At 29.0% G+C, this 13,893-nt stretch overlaps 1 protein-coding gene across 5 annotated transcripts; it reads right to left on the minus strand.

Moving 5' to 3' along the window:
* Nucleotides 1–4,653: 4,653 nt before the first annotated feature.
* LOC111041378 (protein cornichon-like) lies at nucleotides 4,654–11,287 on the minus strand. 5 transcript variants are annotated; one of them, XR_002605323.1, is made up of 6 exons: nucleotides 8,971–9,376; nucleotides 6,618–6,686; nucleotides 5,493–5,605; nucleotides 5,275–5,418; nucleotides 5,052–5,205; nucleotides 4,654–4,717 (listed from the first exon to the last, which is right to left on the minus strand). XR_002605323.1 is itself a non-coding variant. In XM_022325649.1 (6 exons), the coding sequence occupies exons 2-6, from the start codon at nucleotides 10,976–10,978 to the stop codon at nucleotides 5,178–5,180; spliced, it is 435 nt and encodes a 144-aa protein (XP_022181341.1). In that variant the 5' UTR covers nucleotides 10,979–11,087; nucleotides 11,160–11,287; the 3' UTR covers nucleotides 4,941–5,177. The 5 variants fall into 5 exon arrangements, 4 of the variants coding, with proteins under 4 accessions (XP_022181341.1, XP_022181340.1, XP_022181339.1 ...); XM_022325649.1 differs by lacking the exons at nucleotides 4,654–4,717; nucleotides 8,971–9,376 and adding exons at nucleotides 10,898–11,087; nucleotides 11,160–11,287 and having other exon boundaries at nucleotides 4,941–5,205; XM_022325648.1 differs by lacking the exon at nucleotides 4,654–4,717 and having other exon boundaries at nucleotides 4,941–5,205; nucleotides 8,971–9,160; nucleotides 9,233–9,353.
* Nucleotides 11,288–13,893: the final 2,606 nt, after the last annotated feature.

A 13,893-nucleotide genomic window follows, 5' to 3' on the forward strand; every position in this document is an offset into this window, starting at 1 on the left:
TGAAAACTTAACTTAGATCAACTAAGAATGAAGTTATTTAGGACATATTTACTATAAAAGTTATAACCAAACTATACAGTATATTTTAAATTTGTTTTGTATTTAACCTAACCTTATAGAATAGGCTAAATTAACTGGCATTGATGTTTATGTCTATTCAGAACCCAACTTAGGAATTTTTTGACAGGGCCCTTAACTTAAATTATAAATTTAGTTTTTTTGCTGTATTGATTTTTTAAATTCAATTTATTTTTTAAGGTTATAAATAAATTATGCCATAAATCTATAAGTCATTATTTAATGTTGATTAATAGAATTGGGACGTAGGTATATGACTGTATTACATGTTTTTTTTTCAAAAATTAAAAATATAAATATAAGTTAAGTGTAGGTCGTAGGAACAGGTTTTAATTCAAAAAAATATTTACTGATATCCTATATACATCATGTGCATTGTAAGTAAAAGTGGCAATGCATTTTTCAATGGTGTCAATATAAATAATAAAAAAAAACATGATTTCGAATTTAAGACATTGGTTCACTAAACTTTTGAATAGATCTGTAAAATCAAGTGTATTAGTTATTTTAGTTATTTCTCTTTCAGCAAATATTACAGCTGCTACTAAAAGGTACAAACGTCGATGATAAGGTGACAGAATGGGTTAAACAAATGATGAAGTGCTTTTGGCCAACTTTATCTTAGAACTTAATACCTTATTTTATCGATTATTTTCTTAAATTCTATTACGAAATGTGACTAATTTGTTTTTTTAAATATAGTGAATGTCTAACAAAAGCAATAAAATCATATCATAATATTAGTATTTAAAATGTCAAGGTTCAACACTTTAATAACTAATTATCGACAAGAGCCCGAGGCTACAGCCACCCCCTTAAGTTGGGCTCTGTGTTGAAGCATAGGGACATACCCGTCAATGTGGATGTAATTAATAATAAAATGTTGATAAGTCCTAGGCAATTAGAAATTGTTTTGTAATCTCACAATAAAATGTCATTTAATTACAATAAATAGTTAACAGTCCTTAAGTTCTCATGTGTTTTGTTACAACACTTGAAAATGCATTTAAAAATTGTTGTAATCGAAACTTAGACATATAAATAATCAGTGATCGAAGAGGGTGGGAAAGGGATACGGTGTGATGGCATCCCTCCACTTGTTAAAATTCATATTTTCTATCCCTCCACTTATTTTGGACGACTGTTTAAGCAATATATAAGAAATATATAAATTATGAAAGGTATCCTTCTACTTATTTTGAGCCACTCCGACCACCGTAAGTCTGTAAATAATATAATATTTATTTATGTGTCTGTGGTCATATTATGTGCTATAATATTATATTGTATCTGCTGTAACAGAAAGACCCGACAAATGAATAATAGAACATCTAATCAATGATTTATAACATTTGTATCTACATTGTACAAGCGGAACGACGAATGTATTGATTTAACAATTATGCGTTTATTTTTTATTTTTGTGTCTGTCATCACCTTTTGGGGCAGTAAAAATTTTTGATTTTATTCATCAGCATCTTTTCTGAAAGGAAAAACGGTAACTAAGGAGGGGTCAAAAGTAAAAAACGGGATGTTTACGCAAAACCGATTTTGGTTTTTGGTGTCACTTTAAAACAAAATGCAGCTTACGAATTGCATCCAGTGTAAAAGTTATACTAATTGCGAACCGGGTTTTTCAGGAGTACGCCTGAATTGCGCCTTCATTACCTGTCATATCTTAATAATAATATTATTAATATTATATTTTAATTGTGATATTTAGGCAGAATATATTACATGTACATTTGAACGGTGTCATTGTGTGAGTAGTGAATGAACATTAGTGTGTATAATGCTTTATCTGGACAATTATCAGGCTGTCGTACCATCGCGCAACGCCTACCTATCAGCTGTAATACGCGGGTATTCTCAGAACTTATTTATTACGATGATAATAACCAAAATAAACTATGTTTAATATTTATACATATTTTATCTCCGTGTTTTCAAAAGATCATCATAATGATGTTTCAATATAATACTAATTGCATATTAAAAAATTAAGACAAAACAGAAAAAATTTTTAAACTATAGATCTATGTCAATTTGGTAAGCGCAAAGCGCAAGCGTTATTTGTTATTATAATACTCAATATTCTCGGCTCTTTCAAGTAGCAAAAATTCACAGTACTAAATAATTCAATCACTTTATTGTTTCATAATCATTATTATATTACATTATATTTGTATACAAATAATTTAAAAATTAATATTACAAACCATCTCTGATAGGCAACCCACGGTCATATCTCGAATCAATAATTCTAAAATCATGCTATTTATATAGAATGATGACAATATTGGGGTTTCATAGATTTGACCCAAAAATTATCATCTCTGAATATCTTTTCGTATAAAATACCTATTATTTGAGGAAAAAATTATTAAGTAATTTAATGAATGTTTTAAAATTGAATGTATGTGTATAAAATAAAAATACTTTCATATTTTTTTTAAAAAGTTACATATTTTTTAAGCCTTATTGAATACAAAAATCAAAAATCTGTTTCCTACATAACCCAGAAAATTTGAAGATGAGCTCATACATACTTTTAAAATAATAATCGAACATCGGGAAGTACATAAACTAATCTTCCGCTTATTGGTCCAAAACTACCAAAAATACGGTGTGCTCCAACAGCCTTAAAGAAACGATTACGTTAAAACTTCGATAATTTACTTGGGAGTGACGTTCTGTTGAGAAACCAAGTAATTGTCGCTGACCGCTATGTAGTGTTAACGGTTCACTTATTGTGAACACATGTCACATTTTTTAAACCATTTTTAACTATGACGAGTGAAATCAAAACTATGTGTAGTTAAAAAGAGAGGGACATATTTGTGATTGTACGCATTTTGATTCCACAAGTAGGTCCTTAAAAAAAATGCAAAACGGTGGTATTGTAAAAAAACTTGTACAGCTTATATTAATTTGAACTCCGATAATGATGCAGTCAAAAAAGTTATTGATCATAGTCATGATGAAGAAATAGAACATTGAACCGTCAAATCGTAAGAAATAAATTAAAAAGAAAAGCTACCGACGGCATTTATGAAAAACCTAGTAAAATAATTTATTAATCATGAATTACTTACACATGATGTAGATATGTTAACTACATATGATTTACAATTGATTAGAAAAAATAAACACTATGCACGATCGTTTACTTAGCCCGAATTACAGAACAATTTGGAGTAATTGCATACTTCATTAGATAATATAAGCGATTTGTTTTTAACGAACCATAATAAAAACTTTTTGCAAAAAATAACTGGGAAGCCATTAGTATGACTCCCCCCCTAAAAAAACCCAGGAGGCAATTCGGAAGGAATTTTTGCCGCAGGACACAAATCGTAGGTAGCCAAACAAATGTATATAGACACATGCAGTTTTCACTGAATATTTATTTAATCAATTCCTATACTTATGAAAAATTTTCAAAATATTTTGACTTGTTTTGAGCTATTAACAGTCGTCTTTAGTTCCCAACTTTTTTTTTTTTTTGTGAATATTATTAGATAGTGAAGCTATAAATGTGATCTGATAAGCGTAAACCTGTTATATCATTATAATATGTTAAGCACTTTTAACACAGAGATAACAAATGAGTGAGTAGTTAATAAGACTCACATACTTTGTTAGAAAAATAGATTTATATCTTTTCTTAATGTGTCCCCAAGAAGTCTAGAACCCCAATAGATATGAGACTGTTTTCGTTCGGATCACATACATATTCATTAAAAATATGAAGGAGTTGAGGCAGGAGTTCTACAAGCAAAAAAAAAAAGGAGTAAGTGGATGGCTCTCTGATGTACAGTAGGTTATTACAAGTGGGTCACTGTAATGGATGGTGATAAATTTGAAATCAATGATATAAAATAGTTGTATATGAAAAACGATTCTGAGCGAAGATGGTTTGTATTGCTTAGTAATTTAGTACATTTGATGATACTATTGTGATTACAGATTTATTTTACTATTAAGCATTAGTACTAAGTAGATTAAATTCATTTTTGCTAAAAAAAAAAACTTTTGAAAAGTCATTGTGTGTATAAAATATAATAATATACTCAAAAAGTTTCAAGTACCCACGAATAATATTTTTAATTACAACAAAATAACTTAAGTTTTACTTTCTAGTAGACCTTTTTTTTTTTTTTGATCTAGGCACACAAACTTATAAGGAATCTGTATTAAATTTAATATCTTAGATACAAAAAGAAAAATTTTATGAATTTTTAACTCAAAACCATTTGCAATCTTTCATGATCTTAACTAATCTTACAAATGTTGTCAAAATTTTTAATTTAAATGCTCATAAACACTATTGCTTAACTTTTTTTTAAATTTCCACTAAGAACAACTTACGAGGAACCTTGTGTTACATTTTCAAGTTGTTTGACAAGGCAAAACATTTTTTTTAAATAGAATCTAAATTTTATCATAACTTATATAAAACTATGGACTATGAATTAGAAATTGGTAATGTCGTATTACAACTATTATTTATGTATTACAATTTTAGAAATCTATTAAATAAAGTATAATTTATCATTTTTTAACACAGTTAAATTAATTGTTGATTATTTTATTCACAGTTTCAATATTCCAGATTGCTAGTAACATACATATTTACCTGCAAATACAATTTTTCAATTTTGAGTAAATTGAATTCAAATGTGTCGAAAACATTAAAAATATGAGTTAAGTATAAAACATTATAAACTACTTTTTAATTTTAAGACTTTTTTAAAAGACCTTTAACTTCACTTGTTTACCCAAGATTCCAACAAAAAAATATATTTTACATAATTAAGAGATTTACGAAATCACTAGTCAAAAAATGTTAAAATACAAAATATTTTTTAAATGATAATCAATTTAATTCATAATGCATAACTATTATCCATGCATAATATCGGTTTAATTATTTCCACTGTAAACATATAAAAATTGAAGGTTATTCTTACTGAAATAATTAAAAATGCAGAGGTTATTCAATCTGGTGATAATTATTCCAGCTGCCCATAGTTATATTTAACTTTTGAGCTATTAGTTGTACAATATGAATGTTAAGACTTCAGAGCATCTTAGATTTATGCTGTGATTAATGCTCTTATCATTCTAAAATTGTTTTAATAAAAAATGTCAATATATTGATTCAATTATGTATTATTAAAATAAGTAACTTACCCATATAAGTAGTAAAAAAATGAGAATAAATAAAAAGCCAATTTTATCCAACCTTCACGTTGATATTTGTTTAGTTTATCGGCATTCATTATACTAGTCGGATCATAGAGACCAAAACCAGACATAGCTGGTCTATTTCGATACCTAAAATAACAGAATGGAATATTTAAAATAAATAATTTAACAATTTATGAATACTAAAATCTATGCACTCTTACTTTGAAATATGATAAGCCATTAATGGAACATTTATAGCAATGGATAACCACTGGCCTCCAAACAAAAACAACAGATTGGAGAAGAAATGTAAAATATATTCTGGAATCACTAACTGAAATAAAAATTACATATTCATTATTCCTTACTGTTATTAATACAATTTTATCAACAAGACCATATGAATACTTATAATATTAATGAAAAAATGAAGACGATCTTCCATTTATCATCAGGAATATTAGAGTTATCTATTGGAATTATATGACTGTCAGTCCTCAAAATCAGCTTTTTTGAAGCAATTTAATATAGGTAGTTTGTGGTGTTATACTTCTCTGAGCTTATTCAGATATTATTTAAGTAGAGTTATCAAGAGTAAAATACTATTGAGTATAATGGTAATTTCAAGGTTAGGCAATAGAAAAGACCTAATATAAAACCTCAAGGTAAAAATATATGTTTTCTGATGGATGTTTTTCAGAATTACAATTTTCAAGCTACTTATGAGAATGTTTAAATTTTATTATTTTACACACTCATAAATTGCATACAATTTAAAATATTGTAAAAGACTTTTGAGAAAACTTGAAATTGGTATTTCTTTAAGTTTAATAATAAGTCAATTCACTCTGTTATTAATACTTAATACACAAAATTGGAACTTCTAAACACAAATTAGCCTTTTAAGCTAAAATTCAACTTTTAAATCAGACATTATACATGACGTAAATTTTTAATTTTGACTAAAAAAGGAGCCTTTTATAACAGTTAAATATTATCATATTATCCTAATAAAGTTGTATTTTTTAGGTTTAGTAAAAAAATAATACAAAGAATCACAATTATGTAAACAAAATATTTAATCGCTTGTCTTCATTAATATAAGTTTCACAGTTTTTCTCTGAAAAATAATTAAAACCTTAATTGTAACCAAAATTGTACATAATATCACATTTGCATAATATATGGTATACTTTACAAAATAAATTATTAACAAAATATGAATTATAAAACCAACAGTTACTTACTATGTTTATAATTTATACCAGTAATACTATTTAACATGTTATAGTTGTATACAAGATAAATCATATAAACTTTTCTCATATTATAATATTTATACATACTGGATTTAAGCTGTTGCATTGATCAATAGGATTCTTGCTGTCATTTTTCAGTTCATCAAATGCAATAACCTATAACCAAAATAATTTCAGTTAAGAGAAAAAAAAAAGTAATAATACTATTAATCAACTTGTGTACCCATTTGCTTCACCAACTTGAGACATGCATAATATGACATAGAATAACAAGGTAAATTAATTAATACACTTATAAAAATAGATAATGATATATCATTAATAAACTAATGAATGGACCCACATAGTATGTAATAATATACCTTTTATTATTCTAGTTAGTAAATACATAATACTTATAAGTCTAAATTATTATGACACTGATATGAGTTAATAAAAATCAAAATTATAAACATGGATCAAAAACTTAGATTCTTGAATATTTATTAATAATTACGTATTGTTTATTATTGTTGTATGTAATTAAGTTATATTATAATTTACATGACATTTTACTAAGTATATGTATGCAATTTTCAAAAACCAGATTATGAAGTAGGTATAATTGCACAGATACAAGATGATATTTTAAGCATGCTCACCTAATAAAAACACTTATTACCAAGCAGGTTACAAGTGCAACAAAAAAGCATGGTTGTAGGGAGAGTGGGAGTCATAAAGTTATATTCAGGTTAAAACAACCAATACATTATTTACAGCTTTTAAGTATTTTTATTTGTGTCGTCTTTTAATGTAGTTGCAGCTATTCTTTAACAAGTTCAGTTTCTACAATAGTATCAATTTACTACTGTTGTTGTTTTTCATTGTTGTGTATCATATTTAATAAACTGTTGAATTTTAGGCCACTTGGTAGCAACATCAATAAGTTCATCAGTTATATTTTCTACAGTTAGGTTAGGATCAAATGTTGAAAATGGCAACTTATTTTGTGAGTTTTTTTGATACATGTATTAACTAAATTAGTATAATTTAAATGTTGAAGTAAAGCAAAAATATATGGATCTAAACTTGGATTTAAATTTAAATTTTTATAATTAGAACATTATTATCAATATATCTGAACAAGGCTACTGACAATTTATCTAGTGATATTTTCATATTGTTCTGTGCTACCAGGGGCATGACACTGTGTAAATTAGCCGTTTGAGGCATTGAACACCGTTGTGGCATACGTGAAGTAGGGAATGGTAAACAAACCGACCCCGAGCAGCATAACCCGCCTAGTTTGTGGTAGTAAACGTTTCCTGAATACGGGTAAACAAGGGTCTAACATCATATTGGTGTATGGGCTTATTTCTTAAGTTCAGATTTCAGATCATAGGTAAAAAAGAACCTGATCAGCTGATCGAGTGTTGCTTCTATATTGTTCTATGGTGTTACTGACTAGTACAAGTGTGCATTTATAGATAATATAAGAATTCTTATATTATTAATTATGAGTGTAACCTATAGCAGGAGGCAGAATGTCCAAATTATTTGATTATTTTAAAAAATAATTTACTTTTACAAATCTCTTAGTGGCCCATCGAGCTTTGTCTGATAGCCCACCTGCCCTAATCCCTTGAACAATTCTAGATGTGGCACTGTTTATTATAATGATTACAATACCTAATACAAATATTATGTAGTAGTTTTGTAAAACAATTTAATTGTTTACTACATACCAACACTGACATAAATATATGTGTAATAAATTAAGGTCAATAGGTATATCCATGGCTTAAATATACAAGGTTATTGCAATAGTACCCCCACTATATCATTTTATCACGTTAAGGAATAAAAATGGCAGCGTAAGGGGACGATGTATACTGGCTATATTATGATATTACATGCCATGATATGGACCGTACCCTTACGGCATAATCTGAGGCTTAATCTAAGGTATAAACAAAGCATAATAATTGCTTAGCTACGCTTCATGATCATCATTACATGTACAACTTTGAAATTTAAATAAATACCATATTCTATGTGGTAGATATGGTTTAATTTGAGTTTTTACCGCATAACTAGGTAAGTCTATACAATATTTTAGTGCGGCTGACTTTTTGATCTATCAGATAGTACATGAATAATAGCTGTTTTAGAGTAAACTAAGTTTTGATCTCCAGCTTGTATAATACGAGTGATTAGAGCAAACATAACCTAACACAATAATACAATTATACATGAATTACAAAACATTTATAGTATCTTATCCAAAAATAAGTTGGTACACAATATGATTCAACATATCTAGGTCATTTTCATATACCGTATATCTACCCGCGTTACTCGTAGTGACCAACGTTCAATTAAATTAACAACCAGATGAGTAACTGGCAGTAAGATGATATCTAGAAACCTGAGCCTAAAGGTTTAGGTAGTAGGTACTCACGTGAAACACTGAGAAGAACAACAGAAAAGCGTCGGTTATCATAGCCACAATGTAGGTGCACGCCGGGAAGTTGAAAGCCATGGCTGTGAGCGGACGTTCTTGTTGCGCGTGCAGCAGCGGGTCTCAAATATCTGGAGTTAACAAAGTCCGTTAAGTGGGTGAGAGCGGGGAAGTAAGATCAACCCGATTTCTAGCAATTGAAAGGTTCAAATAAGGGTGAGGGTGACAATGAAGTAATGAAACACATCAATATTAAACAAACTGAGAGAGTTGAAGTGGCAGGCGAGTCAAATTTCTAAACCAAAGACGCCGGAAGATTGCAAATGATTCGACAATTATTGAATGTTAACTACTATTGAATATTGACAATGGAGTAATATTTATGAAATGATTATAATGCGAGACCCGCCGAAACGGTAAAATCGATTGCATTTGTTAATTATAGTGATAACTGACACTGATAAGGAACAGATTATGTTACAGCCTACCGCGACTTAAGTTGTGCCTCCTAACGATAAAGAACATCACAGATAATATTATATCAAACATCAAACTGCAGGCACAGAATAGATATATACTAAATAAAAATAAAAATAGTATATATCTGTGACTACAGGTAAATAAGATATATTTTTGTATTTCTGTAGAGAGCAAATTCTACTGTGATTCTCCGTTTATCTGTCATACAGATAATATAAAATTTATATGTTATTAATTACCTAGATTGAAAATCCAAAATTATCGAATTTCTTACCTTTCTCCACCAAGTTTGGGCTATATGAAAACGACAAGTTTCGATAATGACATTGGGAAAAATTTCTTTGACTGCTTCGTGAGCACAAATTTCGCAGTCGAGACTCGAGATGCAGCTTTTTAATGTTTAGAACTGGACATATTTGCAAAAGATACTTCCACATTTTAATTTAAATTTGTTTTGTTTTGTTTGGTAAAAAAAAATAAAGAATACCGTCTTCAAAAAATTCAATTTGTTTTGACTTAAAATTTAAATTTTGGCTAGTTGTTATACAAACGAAGTCATTTGTTTCAGGAACAAAAACAAATTGTTCACTTTTAAACATACATAAATCATTATTTTGCATATTTTTTAATTGGGATATAGGTAGCTTCATTTAAAGAAGTAGGATAAATTGGATACTGTTTTCTTTTTTTATCATAAATCGCCTTTCGCTCTGATGTAATATCATTGTTCATAATATTTGGTAAATCACTATTTAATAACTCTGTTCTAATAACTTTTAACGGTCTTGTCGATGTATTTTCTTCAGCTTTTCGCTTACAATTTTCCCTCAAAATCTGTCTTTCAATTTTTCCGTTGTTATTACTTGTATGATTTACATGTTCACCATTTGACGAATGAAAAGTTTTGTCTTTTTTTGTTAATAAACTGGCACTACAGTTGTTATTGGAACATTTCCATTTCATTGATTAATCATCTTTGCGTGTTCTTACATATGAATATTTATCATTACTTAATAATACAAGATCTTTTCCGCGTTCAGACGTTATAATTTTAAAGTTTTCCGTTATACACCACTACATTATACACTATTACACAACCTATAATACGTTGTTACTTGCTACCGCACTGTCCACCAAACAACTGAATTTGGCAATATTAAAAATTATTTACAGTTGAATACCTGCAGATACGTACCTTGTACATTTCGTTATCGTATTTAGTATTGTTACTTGTTCAGTTCTGGACGTAGGTACTAATTTGTTACTAATTCAGTATCATGGCTTAAATATACAAGGTTATTGCACATAGCCAAATTGTTATCAAATAAAAATAAAACGCGTTACTCGTAGTGACCAACGTTCAATTAAATTAACAACCAGATGAGTAACTGGCAGTAAGATGATATCTAGAAACCTGAGCCTAAAGGTTTAGGTAGTAGGTACTCACGTGAAACACTGAGAAGAACAACAGAAAAGCGTCGGTTATCATAGCCACAATGTAGGTGCACGCCGGGAAGTTGAAAGCCATGGCTGTGAGCGGACGTTCTTGTTGCGCGTGCAGCAGCGGGTCTCAAATATCTGGAGTTAACAAAGTCCGTTAAGTGGGTGAGAGCGGGGAAGTAAGATCAACCCGATTTCTAGCAATTGAAAGGTTCAAATAAGGGTGAGGGTGACAATGAAGTAATGAAACACATCAATATTAAACAAACTGAGAGAGTTGAAGTGGCAGGCGAGTCAAATTTCTAAACCAAAGACGCCGGAAGATTGCAAATGATTCGACAATTATTGAATGTTAACTACTATTGAATATTGACAATGGAGTAATATTTATGAAATGATTATAATGCGAGACCCGCCGAAACGGTAAAATCGATTGCATTTGTTAATTATAGTGATAACTGACACTGATAAGGAACAGATTATGTTACAGCCTACCGCGACTTAAGTTGTGCCTCCTAACGATAAAGAACATCACAGATAATATTATATCAAACATCAAACTGCAGGCACAGAATAGATATATACTAAATAAAAATAAAAATAGTATATATCTGTGACTACAGGTAAATAAGATATATTTTTGTATTTCTGTAGAGAGCAAATTCTACTGTGATTCTCCGTTTATCTGTCATACAGATAATATAAAATTTATATGTTATTAATTACCTAGATTGAAAATCCAAAATTATCGTATTTCTTACCTTTCTCCACCAAGTTTGGGCTATATGAAAACGACAAGTTTCGATAATGACATTGGGAAAAATTTCTTTGACTGCTTCGTGAGCACAAATTTCGCAGTCGAGACTCGAGATGCAGCTTTTTAATGTTTAGAACTGGACATATTTGCAAAAGATACTTCCACATTTTAATTTAAATTTGTTTTGTTTTGTTTGGTAAAAAAAAATAAAGAATACCGTCTTCAAAAAATTCAATTTGTTTTGACTTAAAATTTAAATTTTGGCTAGTTGTTATACAAACGAAGTCATTTGTTTCAGGAACAAAAACAAATTGTTCACTTTTAAACATACATAAATCATTATTTTGCATATTTTTTAATTGGGATATAGGTAGCTTCATTTAAAGAAGTAGGATAAATTGGATACTGTTTTCTTTTTTTATCATAAATCGCCTTTCGCTCTGATGTAATATCATTGTTCATAATATTTGGTAAATCACTATTTAATAACTCTGTTCTAATAACTTTTAACGGTCTTGTCGATGTATTTTCTTCAGCTTTTCGCTTACAATTTTCCCTCAAAATCTGTCTTTCAATTTTTCCGTTGTTATTACTTGTATGATTTACATGTTCACCATTTGACGAATGAAAAGTTTTGTCTTTTTTTGTTAATAAACTGGCACTACAGTTGTTATTGGAACATTTCCATTTCATTGATTAATCATCTTTGCGTGTTCTTACATATGAATATTTATCATTACTTAATAATACAAGATCTTTTCCGCGTTCAGACGTTATAATTTTAAAGTTTTCCGTTATACACCACTACATTATACACTATTACACAACCTATAATACGTTGTTACTTGCTACCGCACTGTCCACCAAACAACTGAATTTGGCAATATTAAAAATTATTTACAGTTGAATACCTGCAGATACGTACCTTGTACATTTCGTTATCGTATTTAGTATTGTTACTTGTTCAGTTCTGGACGTAGGTACTAATTTGTTACTAATTCAGTATCATGGCTTAAATNGATGCTGTGGTTGCCATAGCTATCGTACTGGGAAATGCTAACGGCTCGCGCCACGATACGACATTCCTAAGTGCGCATCCTGGGCGTCGCAATGTGTATGGTCGAATATCTATTATGTGGTATTCATGATAACTATGACACGTACAACACTCATTATATTTAGTTATCCTCATTATTTTATATTATTATTTTATAGTCCCATAAATGCCCATTATCCATAGTGTATCCAGGAAACCATAGACTCGCTTAAATATATCAACACTTTTTTTAAAAAGTATTTTTTAATAGTAAAAACATTTTAACTAGAAGTTGATATTTAATGTCTTTCATGAAGCTTACGGTTGAAATATAATACAACGGGCTCTGGAAATCTTCAATAACTTGAAAAAATATTTTAACAGATTCCAAAACCTATTACAATATATATTAAATCAATGAAGTATTGTTAAATATACATTATTAAATACTGACAGTTACTTATTTTGGATTCATAATTCAATTATGATTTTGTTACCGAATTAAGAAAATAAATGTACAACAAACATTAGCTTGAAACCTCAAAATTATGAAAACAAATTCTAATCAACCATGAACAGACATGTCTAGCATTACACTGCTAAATTTGTTTGCTGAGAGCATTTGAACATTACAACATTTCATAATAAGGGGCGTCATTTGCGGGGGAGCAGACTGTGTAATGCAAAAATACCAACATAAAAAAATTTAATAATTGGACAGCAATTAAAACCAAAATGCATCGTCGAAATTAACTTATACAATATAACTTCATATATAGATAATAAAAATGAAATGTATTTTTTTTAAGTTTTCCAATATAATGGTTTATCAAGTTTATTGATCATAATTTATTTGCCTTTTTTTCAACTAATAGCGAAATGGGATTAGCTGGTGGCTCTAATTGCTAGCTGTATTAGTCGTTATGAGTTACAATTAGAATTCTAAAAGGGAAGGGAAGAATATTTACATAGGTTTGCATAGGTTATCTACAATTATATAAACGAACAAATTTTTTTGATGTAATAGTGAAATGTTCAAATTGGGCTGACTAAGAGTTTGCACAACCAGGAAAAAAACCAAATGAAGATTCTCCAACAACGAAGATATTGATTAAATAAGGTAAAAACAAGAAAAGGGAAAAAAACATGGAGGAATATTTACAGTTCTTCATTTAAAGCGAATATAATAATAATAGTTCAATAACGAGTG

This window comes from Myzus persicae, unplaced genomic scaffold (assembly GCF_001856785.1).
Source record: "Myzus persicae strain clone G006 unplaced genomic scaffold, MPER_G0061.0, whole genome shotgun sequence".
Classification (NCBI taxonomy): Eukaryota; Metazoa; Arthropoda; class Insecta; order Hemiptera; family Aphididae; genus Myzus; species Myzus persicae.